Source organism: Dendropsophus ebraccatus, chromosome 10, assembly GCF_027789765.1.
Source record: "Dendropsophus ebraccatus isolate aDenEbr1 chromosome 10, aDenEbr1.pat, whole genome shotgun sequence".
NCBI lineage: Eukaryota > Metazoa > Chordata > Amphibia > Anura > Hylidae > Dendropsophus > Dendropsophus ebraccatus.
Window position 1 is genome coordinate 42,356,655 of NC_091463.1, and position 12,827 is coordinate 42,369,481.

The 12,827-nt window shown below is 45.2% G+C and overlaps 1 protein-coding gene across 3 annotated transcripts in view; it reads right to left on the bottom strand.

Annotated features, from left to right (window-relative positions):
• The window catches only part of TAF1 (TATA-box binding protein associated factor 1), a 221,148-nt gene that overhangs the window by 100,254 nt on the left and 108,067 nt on the right, over nt 1-12,827 (bottom strand). For 2 of the 3 annotated variants that reach the window (XM_069943701.1, XM_069943704.1), the window contains exons 23-26: nt 10,473-10,714; nt 1,001-1,214; nt 729-894; nt 351-562 (exon numbers count right to left, since the gene is read on the bottom strand). In XM_069943701.1, coding sequence (XP_069799802.1) covers nt 351-562; nt 729-894; nt 1,001-1,214; nt 10,473-10,714 — 834 coding nt within the window. The remainder of the gene's footprint in view (nt 1-350; nt 563-728; nt 895-1,000; nt 1,215-10,472; nt 10,715-12,827) is intronic. The other variant, XM_069943702.1, reaches the window with a different exon arrangement.

The window sequence follows — 12,827 nt, forward strand, 5'->3', positions numbered from 1 at the left end:
AAACTGACGGCTCGTGCTGCAGCGGTAGGACAGACTGGAGCAGTAGGAGTTGCCAGTTTGTGACATCACCAACTTTACAGAGACCTGAGCAGGCCATGCTGTAGTAAGCGCAGGGAAAATGCACTATAGGTGCCTTTCTCATAATAAGTGTCTAGTACTTTTCATAACTTTTGTTGCGCGATAACATATCTTAAAATTATTTTGCCCGAACTTCCCCTTTAAAATGTATTTTATGGATATTCATTCCAATAAACACTGTGATGCTGGCCTATGAAATGCAAAACAATACGTAAAATAGAAGAATGTCCTTTCTAGACAGAGCAGTGCTTTACTTAAAGTTGTACCCATACCTTTCAATAAGTTGTTTTCCTAAAACTATTTTGGTTCCTTCCACTTTGATTAACTCCTCATTGTCATTGTGTATCACGGTCTTTTCCAACTCCTCCTCCTGTTCCTCAGTCATTGCCACTGGATTAGATGGAGGGGCATTAGTTTGGTAGTACAGTGGGCAAAACTTGTTGGTTCTCATATGCCCAATTGCCCCACATGCTCCACATTTTAGCTGCAAGAAAAATATGTAGATTAAGAACAAAGGTAAAACCTCTTACATTATCTGCACTAAACTGGAGCCAACCACTTGTTCTGTAATTATAAGCAATATTCTGTCTAGTGCAAATCCTAGTTAACTATGCAGTTTGTACCCAGTAATATTATCTCTATTGATAAACCTTTAGATCTGGACGTTCCTTCATTTTTTTGGGTTTCTTTTCAGGTGGACCTCTGAGTTTTTCTTTTTCTTGGTTGCGTTTCAGTCTTCGAAGCTGCTCTTGGATTCTTCGTCTCTCTTTCCTCATCTCCTCACGATGTTGTTCGTCAAAGAGGGCAAATTTCCGGCTTCAACAAATGACAGCCAGGGTCATATATCAGTACAACTTGTCATTTTTCATGAAAGTAAAATTACACTTTAGGTTGTCAAATCAAAAATGTAAAAAGTACTCACATAAATTCATCATCTTTAGTGGTACGTATTCGACTATAGGCATCAATGACAGCTGGTTTGCGCACAGTCTCACATCGTACATATTCTTTTCCATCCTCATCTCGAAATGTGCGATAGATTTTCAGTCGACGACCACTAGCTGCTGAATTCAAACTGGTCACTGAAGCTGTGTCATCATCCTTGTGAGAGCCTCCTGGAGTACCTGACCCTGTAGCTAAAGAAAGTACATTATTTAACAGATTGCATGGCCTTTATCGAATCAGGTAGAGGGCAAAAAAACTGTGCAAGAATTCCTTGAAGTGTGGTAAAAGGTAAGATTAAAGCATTTCTATCAAATAAATTAAAAAAAAAAAAAAAAAATTTGACATGTCAAAGACATATCAGAAGTTTTTATCTGTCAGGGTCTAGGTGTTCACAACCCCACATTTTTTAGACATACCTTGGAGAAACAAGTCGCTGTGCATTTACTCACCGGGTTGCTGCTGGATCCGACAAGCTCTAGAAACTTTTAATAAAGCCTATCTCCTGCAATAAGAAGGTGCCAGCTAGGGAGTGAAGTACACAGCTGCACACTTCTCTGGGCTGTATCTAATGGTCGGTGGGGAGCTGACAGAAATGCTTTAGACATAATCAGAAAAAAATGGACACTCTTCACTGCTGCAAAGCTATGGACAAGCACAGAGTGTGGTAGTCTACACATTTGGAAAGCATGGCCAAATTTAAAAAAACAAGTATACTAACATCAGCTTAACCCCTTAAAGGAAAAGTGTCACTTTTTTATCTATTATTATTACTTTTGTTTCATTTAATTAATATCTTTAAAAAATAATTAGACTCTGATTTCTTTTTTGTGTATTGTAAAATTAACAATAATGTGCTGCACTGGGGGCTGCCATTTTCAATAGCATCTGTGTATGTCTCCCTGCAAGACACCTACACAGTTGCTTTATGACAGCCCTCTGTACATAGGAGTCAACAGATGGCTCCTATCCGGTCTTCTACAATGTAGCTGAGAGCTGACATGCGCAGCTCACAGCACATATGGAGCTGAAGAGGGAGCCGGACACCAATCTTCTGGAGCCCCCAGAGAAGGTGCACTGTGACAGCACTAACCTCAGCAGGTAGCCATTCTCTCCTTCTCCCCCTCCTCCTGCTACACCTCTGATCTGATATGGAGTCCTGCCAGGGCTCAGCTTCTGCAGGAGGAGGAGGAGGAGGGGATGCTTAAGATAAAAGCTGTCAGTGTTTCAACACCTTCTTTCCAAATTTCAGGACACTGCCCATGGCTACTACACTGCATCTACTGTACATAATGAAATGATAACATTGTATTGATGGGTTTTACATATGACCTGGCTCAGATTTTCATTCTTACTCCAGAAAATTAGAAGCAGTTAAGGCGTATGAGGTTCTGCAGCAGCTGAGGTCTAGTATAGGGTTCTGCAGCAGCTGAGGTGTAGTATGGGGGTTCTGCAGCAGATGAGGTGTATTATGAGGTTCTGCTGCAGCTGAGGTCTAGGATGGTGTTCTGCAGCAGCTGAGGTGTGGCATTGGGTTGTGCGGCAGGTGAGGCCTAGTGTGGGGTTCTTCAGCAGCGGAGGTGTGTGGTATGATAAGCGGCTACCAGAGCCTGAGTGGGCAGCTACATGACAAGGGAGATCCAAGGGTAGTTTTGGAGCGCCTGGAGCAGCTGTCCGGAGACTCTCTGTCATTAAACCTGCCTGTCTGTATGAACTGTCTAAATGAGTGTGCATGTATGAGCTGTCTGTATGAGCTACCTGTATGAGTGTACCAGCTGCCTGTATGAATGTACGAGCTATCTTTATGAGCTTACATGTACGAGTGTACATGTACGAGTGTACATGTATGAGCATGTAGGAGCTGTCTGTCTGAGTGTGCATCAGGAAGGAGCAAATTTAAGACAGTAGCTTTGCTGCTCTCTTTCAACTCTGCTCCGGGTGTCTGGAAAAGTGGGATACAGTCCTGGGTGAAGTTTCGAGGACTATATCCAGATTTTGCAGACATGTTCTGCAGCAGATGAGGTGTATTATGATGTTCTGCAGCAGCTGAAGTGTATTATGAACTTGGCTGGAGGCTTGTATGTGTACTGCTGTGCAGACAACAATAAAATGGTGCTGCTTCTTTCCCCTGCTGCTTCTTTCCCCTGCTGCTTGAGCTCCCCCGGTGACTATCACTGGGAAATATGAAAAATTAGATAAGTTAATTTAGTTAATTTTTCATATTTCCATACATGTAAAAAAAAAAAATTAAGATAAAATGCAAATTTTAACACTTAATTTTTTAATTTTTTTTTTTTTTACTTTTTGACACATTCCCTTTAACGCGGCACTATCAACAGGTTCTTCGCAGAGAACCTGCAGAAATGGCGCAGTGGCAGAGGACCGCAGTAGTACATAGCCATTAGTTTAACCCCTGTACGTCCCCGCATTGTTTGTAAAATCGCTAAATGCTCTTATGCAAATTACTTACATAAGAGCATTTAGGTCGTTGCTCGGGGCCAGAGAGCACTGCCGCGCCTCGCCCACTATGCATATTCATAACTGCATAGTGGGCTCTACACACTGCAGCTGCGCAGGGAAGCAGTGCCGTCGCAGAGGGGCTTCTTCCCGCACATGCGTAAACCCCCGGGGTGCCGCCGATCCTCCCGGAGGTCCCTCAGGACGTAAGTGTGAAGTTTATTGTATACTTATATCCTAAGGGACCTACTAGAGGATCAGCGGTGGCCCGGGGGGTTCACGCATGCGCAGGACGCAGCCCATCTCCGGCGGTACAGCTTCGTTGCGCTGCCACCATGTATAGAGCCCACTATGCAGTTATTTGAATATGCATAGTGGGCGGGACAGCAGGGGGCGGTGCTGTGCGAGGCGCGGCGATGCTCTCTGGCTCATAATTTGCATAAGAGCATTTAGCGATTTTACAAACAATGCGGGGGTGTAGAGGGGTTGAATTAATGCTACTGCGGCATATCAGCAGGTTTTCTGCGAAGAACCTGCTAATAGCCGCTTTAAGGACCAGGCCAATTTTAATTTTTGCACTTTTGTAGACCTTGTCGACCCACATCAGCCTCTTTTTTTTTTTTTTTTCACCACCAATTGCTCTTTGGAATGATAGATTTAATTTTTCCATAAAACATGCTATGAAACCTGAAAAAAAAGATATCTGCACAGTTTTGTGCTTACGCTGTTCGCCCTGTGTTAAAACAAACATATTATCTATGTTTCTCAAGTCAGTACTACTAAAATAGGGACCATATATAACTTTTATTTTATATGACTGCTTTTAATTTTAAATTTCAAAATCAGATTTTGTTAGGGACCAGTTGAGGTTTGAAGTGAATTTAAGGGCATTGTATGTTGTTACTCCCCCTCAAATCACCCCATTTCAGAAACTACCACCCCTAAACTGTTCAAAATTACTTCCAAAAAGTTTAACCCTTTAGTTGAGTCACAGAAATAAAAATTAAATGTGTAAGAAAATTGAAAATTTAAATTTTCTGTGCACAAATTATATTGTAATCCAATTTCTCTCATAACAGAAAACCTATTACCAAAGGAATGCACCACAATATTTATTGCGCTGTTTCTGCAGTTTATAAAAATACCCCACATGTGGACATAAAGTTCTAAGCGGGCGCAAGGAAAGACTCCAAAGGGAAGGAGCGCCGTTTGCATTCTGGAAGCTGGATTTGGCCAGAATGGAGGACGGAGGCCATGTTGAGTTTACAAAGCCCACATGCTGCCAAAACAGTGGAAACCCTTCACAAGTGACCCCATTACGGAAACTAGACCCGTCAAGGAACATAAAAAGGTGTGTAGTGAGCATATGGACCCCCCTGGTGAAAGGTAAAAATGTAGAACAATGTGCCGTAAAAATTAAAAATTTTATCATTTAAACTAAAATGTTGGTCTAATGTTAATTTTTCATTTTTACAAGGGTTAAAAGAAAATAATACCCACTAAACATGTAGAGAATTTGCCCCGGAGTAAGGAAATACCCCACATGTGGACGTAAAGTGCCAAGCGTGCACGAGGAAAGCCTCCAAAGGGAAGGAGCGCCATTTGCCTTTTGGAAGCTGGATTTGGCCAGAATGGAGGACGGAGGCCATGTTGAGTTTACAAAGCCCCAGTGCTGCCAAAACCAGGGCTGTGGAGTTGGAGTCATGGAGTCGGAGATAGTTTTGGCTGGAGTCGGAGTTGGAGTCGAAGCTAGCTTTGGTTGGAGTCGGAGTTAGAAAAAAATGTACCGACTCAGACTCCTGCTTTAAAAAAATCTTTAAAAAATGTAGAATTGAATTTTGATATGAATTTTACAAGTTTTGCTCATCAATATATATTATGAGCAACAATCTAATAGGACACTGGCCCTATTACATAAGGGTGGTCATGGAAAAGTTGTCGGTCACTATTTGGCAGTTTGTTCCTGAGCTGGAAGAGTCCATTGTGTGGGGGGAGATCTGTGCTGTTCTCTTCCTGGATGCTGGATGACTGTCTATGAGCAGCAGTGTAATATGAAGATATCCTGTGTAATATAGAGGAGGAGGAGAAGACATAGGTAGTGTAGCAGTAACCTCTGTCCTCAGTGTGGTGTTTTCTCTCTGGGAAAAGATTGTGTGTTTTTCTTCAGTGTGCTATGGCTGCAGCAAGCTGTGTGTGTGTGTGTGTGTGTGTGTGTGTGTGTGTGTGTACACTATGGCTGCAGCAGGCTGTGTGCATGTGTGCTATGGCTGCAGCAAGCTCTGTGTGTGTGTGTGTGTGTGTGTGTGTGTGGGCTATGGCTGCAGCAAGCTGTGTGTATGCTATGGCTGCAGCAGGCTGTGTGTGTATGCTATAGCTGCAGCAAGCTGTGTGTGTGTGTGTGTGCTATGGCGGCAGCAGGCTATGTATGCTATGGCTGCAGCAGGCTGTGTGTGTATGCTATGGCTGCAACAGGCTGTGTGGGTATGCTATGGCTGCAGCAGGCTGTGTGTCCTATGGCTGAAGCAGGCTGTGTGTCCTATGGCTGAAGCAGGCTGTGTGTGTATGCTATAGCTGCAGCAGGCTGTGTGGGTGTGTGTATGATATGGCTGCAGCAGGCTGTGTGTGTGTGTGTGTGTGTGTGTGCATGCTATTGCATGCCCCCACAGTGACCTTCTATATCACTATGTGAGACCCCCTGTATATCACTATGGCTGACCTCTATTTCACAGGGATCTGGCATTATTAGCAGTGTTTCTTTAAGTATGGTGAACATTTAGTTAGAAACATAGAAGACTGTCGGCAAGAAAAGATCACCCGCTCCATCTAGTCTTGTTCTGAGTTGTTCAGGACATGGAGGCTGGAGACTGGCTGCATCCACTGCACACACAGGAGAAACTTCCTTTGTATGTTTCAGAAGTCGCCCCAGGATTATGTAGGACATTAGGGAGAAGCTGCTGAGCCATTGTGATAAATAACTCCCCTGGCATATGACTGGCCATTTATGAAGGAGCAGGAGTCGGAAGTTCATAAAATTGAGGAGTGGCAGTCGGAGTTTGAGTCGGTCCTGATAAAATTCAGGAGTTGGAGTTGGAGTCGGAGCTGCTGCTTACTGACTCCACGGCCCTGGCCAAAACAGTGGAACCCCCCCACAAGTGACCCCCTTATAAAAACTACACCCCTCAAGGAATGTAACAAGGGGTGTAGTGAGCATATGGACCCCACTGGTAACAGGTACAAATGTGGAGCAATGTGTCGTGAAAATAAAAAAATGAAAATTTTCACAGCACATTGTTCCACCTACGTGCCTTCCACCAGTGGGGTCCATATGCTCACTACACCCCTTGTTAGATTCCTTGAAGGTTGAAATTTCTCAATTGTGGGCTCACTTGTGGGGGGGGGGGGGGGTGTCCACTGGTTTGGCAGCACTGGGGCTTTGTAAAGTCAACATGGCCTCCGTCCTCCATTCTGGCCAAATACAGCTTCCAGAATGGCGCTCCTTCCCCCTGGAGGCTTTCCTTGCGCCCGCTTGGCACTTTACGTCCACATGTGGAGTATTTCCGTACTCGGGGGCAAATGCTCTACAAGTTTAGTGGGTATTTTTTTCTTCTAACCCCTTGTGAAAATGAAAAATGTAAGGTTAGACCAACATTTTAGTCTAAAAAATTAAAATTTTTAGACTAAAAGGTTGGTTTAGCCTGGAATCTTTCATTTTTACAAGGGGTTAAAAGCGGGGGTGGGGGGGGATGAGTAGAGCAATTTTCCCAGAAGGGGGAAATAACCAACAAGTGGACACAAATCCCTATGTGGACACAGGACACGCCTTCAAAAGGACAGAGTGCCCTCTTAAGGCCAGAATGGATGATGGAAGCCATCTTAAATTAACAAAGCGCCCAGGCTACCAAGACAGTACATACACCCCACAAATGATCCCATTATGGAAACTACACCCCTCAAGGAATGTAACAAGGGGTGTAGTGAGCATATGGACCTCACTTGTGGGGGGTATCCACTTCGCATATAGGTGTAAAAATGAATTGCTATGTTGGTGCATGGCAAGCCTCCAAAAAGGTATTTAGGTGCATGAGCATTTCAAAAATGTATTTTCCTGGACTGAATGTGCTGCAGTGGTTGAAAAGTAGAAATGCCAATTTTCACACTGCTCAACTGTTAGGCCAGTATTACTCTCCACATTGGTATTTGATGCTGTCATAGAAAGTCTGCCCTCCCCTAAACGTGCGTTCACACCAAGCAAAATCGGTGAAATTCCACGTCGGAGGTCTCCACCATGGAATCCCGCCTGCCTCAGTGTAAACCAGTCTGTCTATGGGAGGGCTTGCACGCCTCCGCTCAAAAAATTGACATGACATGGAGAGCCAAGTTACGCGAGCCCTCCCATAAACACATGGTTTGACACTGAGGCAGGTGGAGCTCCGCTTTGGAATTCTGCCAATTTTGCTCAGTGTGAACATACCCTAATTATGCAGTGTATGTCACTTCTAGAAAAAAAAATCTAAATGTGGCTCTAATTGTAAGCCTGCAAATACAATGAAGCTTGGGAGCCAGAGTGAGCACCATGTGTATTTGAGGTCTAAATTAGGAGATAGGCACAGCATTGGCTGACAGTTGAAAAATAGAAGCTCAACTGTCAGGCCAGTATGACTTTCCATATCAGCATGTGATGCCGACATGGAAAGTCTGCCCTCCACTAATTTTGTCGTGTATGTCCCCTATATAAAAAATAAATAAACTGTACATGTGGCCAGTGACCCGAATTGGAAAAGACAAATTTGGAAATTTTGAAGATTGGGAAATTTGATTGACGTATGGTACGTCTTGAAGCATTATTTCATGCAGAGGTCTGGTTTATCAGGACAGGTATCACACTGATAACACGTGACCTTTCTAAACCCCCTTTAGTAGCACACGCGACACTTTTTCTGGGTTTTGCCCCTATTGCCAGTGTGAGGGACTTCGCCAGGAAAGTGCTGCCCTGGCACGATAGGGGGACCTGGAGTTGCAAAAGGCCCTCCTCCTTCTCCACCACAAAAAATCAGGGCCTTGACGAATGCCTCCTGAAATTGGAGGTATTTCCCAGGGTGGCCAGCATAATGGTAAAGTATAAAAGCGTTATACATTGCAGTTTGGACCATGTGCACGGCCAGCTTCTTGTACCACACATTGGTCTTTCGCAGAGCATTATATGGCTTGAGGACCTGATCTGACAGATCAACTCCTCCCATATGCCGATTGTAGTCCAAAATACAATCGGGTTCCAGTGCTACTGTGGTGTACCGCGGACAGGGATTGGGTTTGTGCCAGCACCATGGATAGTAGTCAAAATAAGGACATCGTGTTTGTCCCTATATTTGACTACTAACAGGTTGTCGCTACCAAGGGCCCTGTCACCCTGTGGCAGTGGTTGTGCCACAAGAAAACTCGGGAGGCCTCTCTGATTTTTTTACTCACAGTGCCGCAAGCTACAGTAGCTCAGGCTCTGAGGGATTTGAAAAGAGGGAGACTAATATAAACATTGTCCACGTAGAGGTGGTAACTCTTATTCAGTAGTGGGAACATCAGTTCCCACACGAGCTTCCCACTAACTCCCAGAGTGGGGGGGGGGGGGGGGGGGCGCATTCTGGGGGTTGAATGTGGGTGTCCCTCCCTTCATAAACTCTAAATCTGTGAGTGTACCCCTGAGGTACTCTCACAGAGTTTGTAGAGTTTGATGCCGTACCTTGCCCTGTTACTTGGCAAGTACTGGTGAAATTGGACTCTCCCCTGACAAGGGATTCGTCAATGGAGATATATTTCCCTGGGATATATACCTCAGAAAATTTGGCTGCGAGATGATCAATAACGGGCCTAATTTTACATAGGCGATATGGAGGGATCATCCCGGTGGGGGGGGTCACCTTGCATTATAATTCTAATAATAATTAACCATTTTATCATTCTAATGCAGGAATTTGAGGATGGCCTCGAAGCGACTTTTTAAACTGGCCTAATGTGCAGCAGGCGGCCCTAAAACGTGGTCATTTCTGCTACATCAACTGGGGTTCAGCTGTGGGATCCCGAAAAAAAATATGAGACGGGGTTCTGAGCCAGAGACTGCTGGGCGTACAAATTAGTTCGCACGACCATCAGATTTATCAGTTCTTCACTGAAAAATAGCTTTAAAAAGTCAATTTCAGTGAAGCCTGCAGGGTCAAATTGGATTCCAGATTGTCCCACAAAATCGGGAATCCGTGGCTCAAAATTGAGAGGGAGGGAGGATTACGACGACAAGGGGGAGGATGGCACGGGGGGGGGCAGAGGATGACTAGTAGGATCTCCCTGCTAAGAGCACTGGGGCACAACGCGTACTTACGTAACCCTCTCTGCTCGCTGATCCTGACGAAAAGGAGGGCGAGCAGGGAGGGATCAATATTTTAGATAGCCCGCCTCACCCATGATTGGCCGGTCAGTGACACCCGGACCCAGGCACAACCATGATTGTTGATGTTTTGGACAGCACCAATCACGGTTTATTTCTGCAATACCGGCCCCCAATGCATCGGTATCACTGTGATTGGGTGGTCTGAATTGAGGGGGGGACGCTATTCCACAACTGCAGGTGAGTAAAAGATGGCTGCTGAGAGAAACAGCAGCCATCTTCACTTTATATAGTATTATTAACCCCTGCAGTCGCGAAATGCCCTGGACGTACAGTTATGCCCAAGGTCGTCTGAAGACAGACGTCCAAGGCGTAACTGTACGTCCAGGGTCGTCTAGGGGTTAATAGCTGTGGTCCTGCGGCTGCAAGGGGAGGCAGTAGGGAAAGTTTTATTATTTCCCCATAAAACCTCTTTAAACACATATTCTGTATTGCTCACTATGTTGCTTTCTTCAGACTGAGTAGAAACCTTAATAGACACTAATCTGCATATAGTAGAACTTCCTTTTTTCTAAAATCTAGCCTCCTATTTAAACTACAAGACAATGTTCACGTTACTTACAAAACCCTTTTCTGTCTTTTTTGTCCTTTCGGCTCCGTTCTTTGTCATTACCACTATCTTCACCCATTAACATCCTCTGCAGCTCCTTTCTCTCCTGCTCTTCTCGCTCTCGAGACAGCTGAGAACTAGTCTTTTTATTCTGTAGCATGTTCTCAATGTTTTTCCCCATCTCCTCAAAGTCACTGTCTTCAGCGGAGCTACTATCTGTGTCTGTGGATAAAACCTCTGCAGATTCTAAAACTCTGGAAAAGGCAAAAGTAAATGAAAAGTACAGTATAAGGAACATTGCAATATATAATATACATGCCATCACCATTAACCAAAATAACATGAAAGGTAGAGAGAATAGAATCTTCTTTTCCTTCACAAAAAGTAGGTTTTTGTATTCACTGTAAAATCCCTTTCTTGTGGTTTCAGAGGGGGAACACAGCACCAGTGGGTATAGGCTGCTACCACTAGGAGACAACACTAGACAGAAAAAGAGACTCCGTCTCTCTACCACTCCTACAGACACCAGGCTTAAGGCCCTATTCCACGGAACGATTATCGTTCGTATTCGGCCGATACGGACGATAATCGTCCCGTGGAATAGAGTGCAACGATCAGCCGACATCGTTCATGTCGGCTGATCGTTGCAGTCGCTTGTTTTTCAACATGTTGAAAAACAAGCGACTGATATAGCAGAGATCTGCTGCCGTTGCTCCATTGAATAGGAGCGTCGGCAGCAGACGCTGCTATATCCTATGGGCTGCCCGGACGATCAGCGATCAGCTCCCCGCCGCCCCCTCCCGCTCGCTGCAGCCGCACTGAATAGCGGCAGCAGCGAGTGGGGAACGAAGAGCAAACGAGCGCTGAGAGCGCTCGTTTGCTCCTCTAACGACCCGTGTAATAGGCTCATTACAAAAGCAGTCAGAGTCAGCAAACAAAAAACAGGAAAGCAACCAGTCTGGTCTCAGGAGCAAGAACCCAGGAACAGAACAACCCCGAAAAACAGATAACCCCAGAAAAAAAACAGGGTGGGAGCTGTGTTCACCAATGAAGCCACAAGAAAAGTATTTAACGATGAGTACAAAAATCCTCTTTTCTTGTGCCTGTCAGTAAGGAACACAGCACCAGTGGGAAGTAAAAGAGCAGTCCCAGAAGGTGGAGGAAAAAAGAAACAATCCCCAATGCAGAATGCTAATGCACAGCTACATGCAGAAGGGGGAAGACCTCCCGCAGAGGCTCAAAAGGAGGTCCTTGTAAGACCTTGAGTACTAAATTAAGGTCCCAAGGCTCCACAAGAGGGAAGAAAGAGGGGCAAAATAGGCCACACTCTGAAAAAAAGTCTTCACTTGAGGGCAAAAAGCAAGAACCCGCTGAAAAAACATAGACAAAGTGGAGACTTGAGATCTTGAGACCTTCCACACGCCAATGGTAAACTGGGGAGGAATATTGGCTCTTGTGAAAGGAGGTCAGGCAAAAGGGGAAGACGGCATGAGGCAACAGCTAGGAGGTCCACTATGTCAGCATACCAGGACCAACGGGGCCAGTATGTTGCTACAAGGAAGGCGATGTGCCTTCATGCGCTTCAGGACCTGCGGAAGGATGGGTAGAGGAGGCAAGGCACAGACCAAGGAGCGCCCCAAAGCTGGCAAATCCAGAGAAAATGGAGAAACCATTTCCCGTAATCCAGCATCTTGCGACTGAGGTAGTCTGCTGTCAAATTGTCCACCCCTAAAATGTGAACTGGTCAAAGAGCCAGAACAAACCGTACTGCTCAATAGGAGGCAACAATAAGCAGACATCGTTCATGTTGGCTGATCGTTGAAGTTGCTTGTCTTTCAACATGTTGAGAGACAAACAACTTATATAGCAGCGACCTGCTGCAATCGCCCCAACAAACAGGAGCGGCGGCAGCAGACCACCGCTATATCCTCTGGGCTGCCCAGACAATCAGCGATCACCCGGGCAGCTCCCCGCACCTCCCCGGACTCACCTGCTCACCGCGTGGAATAGCGGCAGCGAGCGGGGGAACGTCGGCCCGTGTAATAGGGCCTTTAGGCTGGAGCCATAAACAGAAGAGCTCAAGTATAAGTTGTTGAGGAGAAATGACAAGGACAGAACCTGGAGGAAGCCACCAGAGTGGTTGTAAAGACTGTCTCAATGTATAAAAAAAAAAAAAAACTAAAAAGGGAGTACATTGAAGGTGAGTGAGGTATGGGAGATGCCAGGTGATGACAACACCATTGAGTTGGGAGTCTAATCAGGCAACTAAGGAGGTGTTGTCAAGGTGAAGCAGACACCTGTGTAACCTGGGAAATTCAGGTAAAAAAACGAGTACCCCTGAGGAATGGCTCAGTTGATAAGTATGAT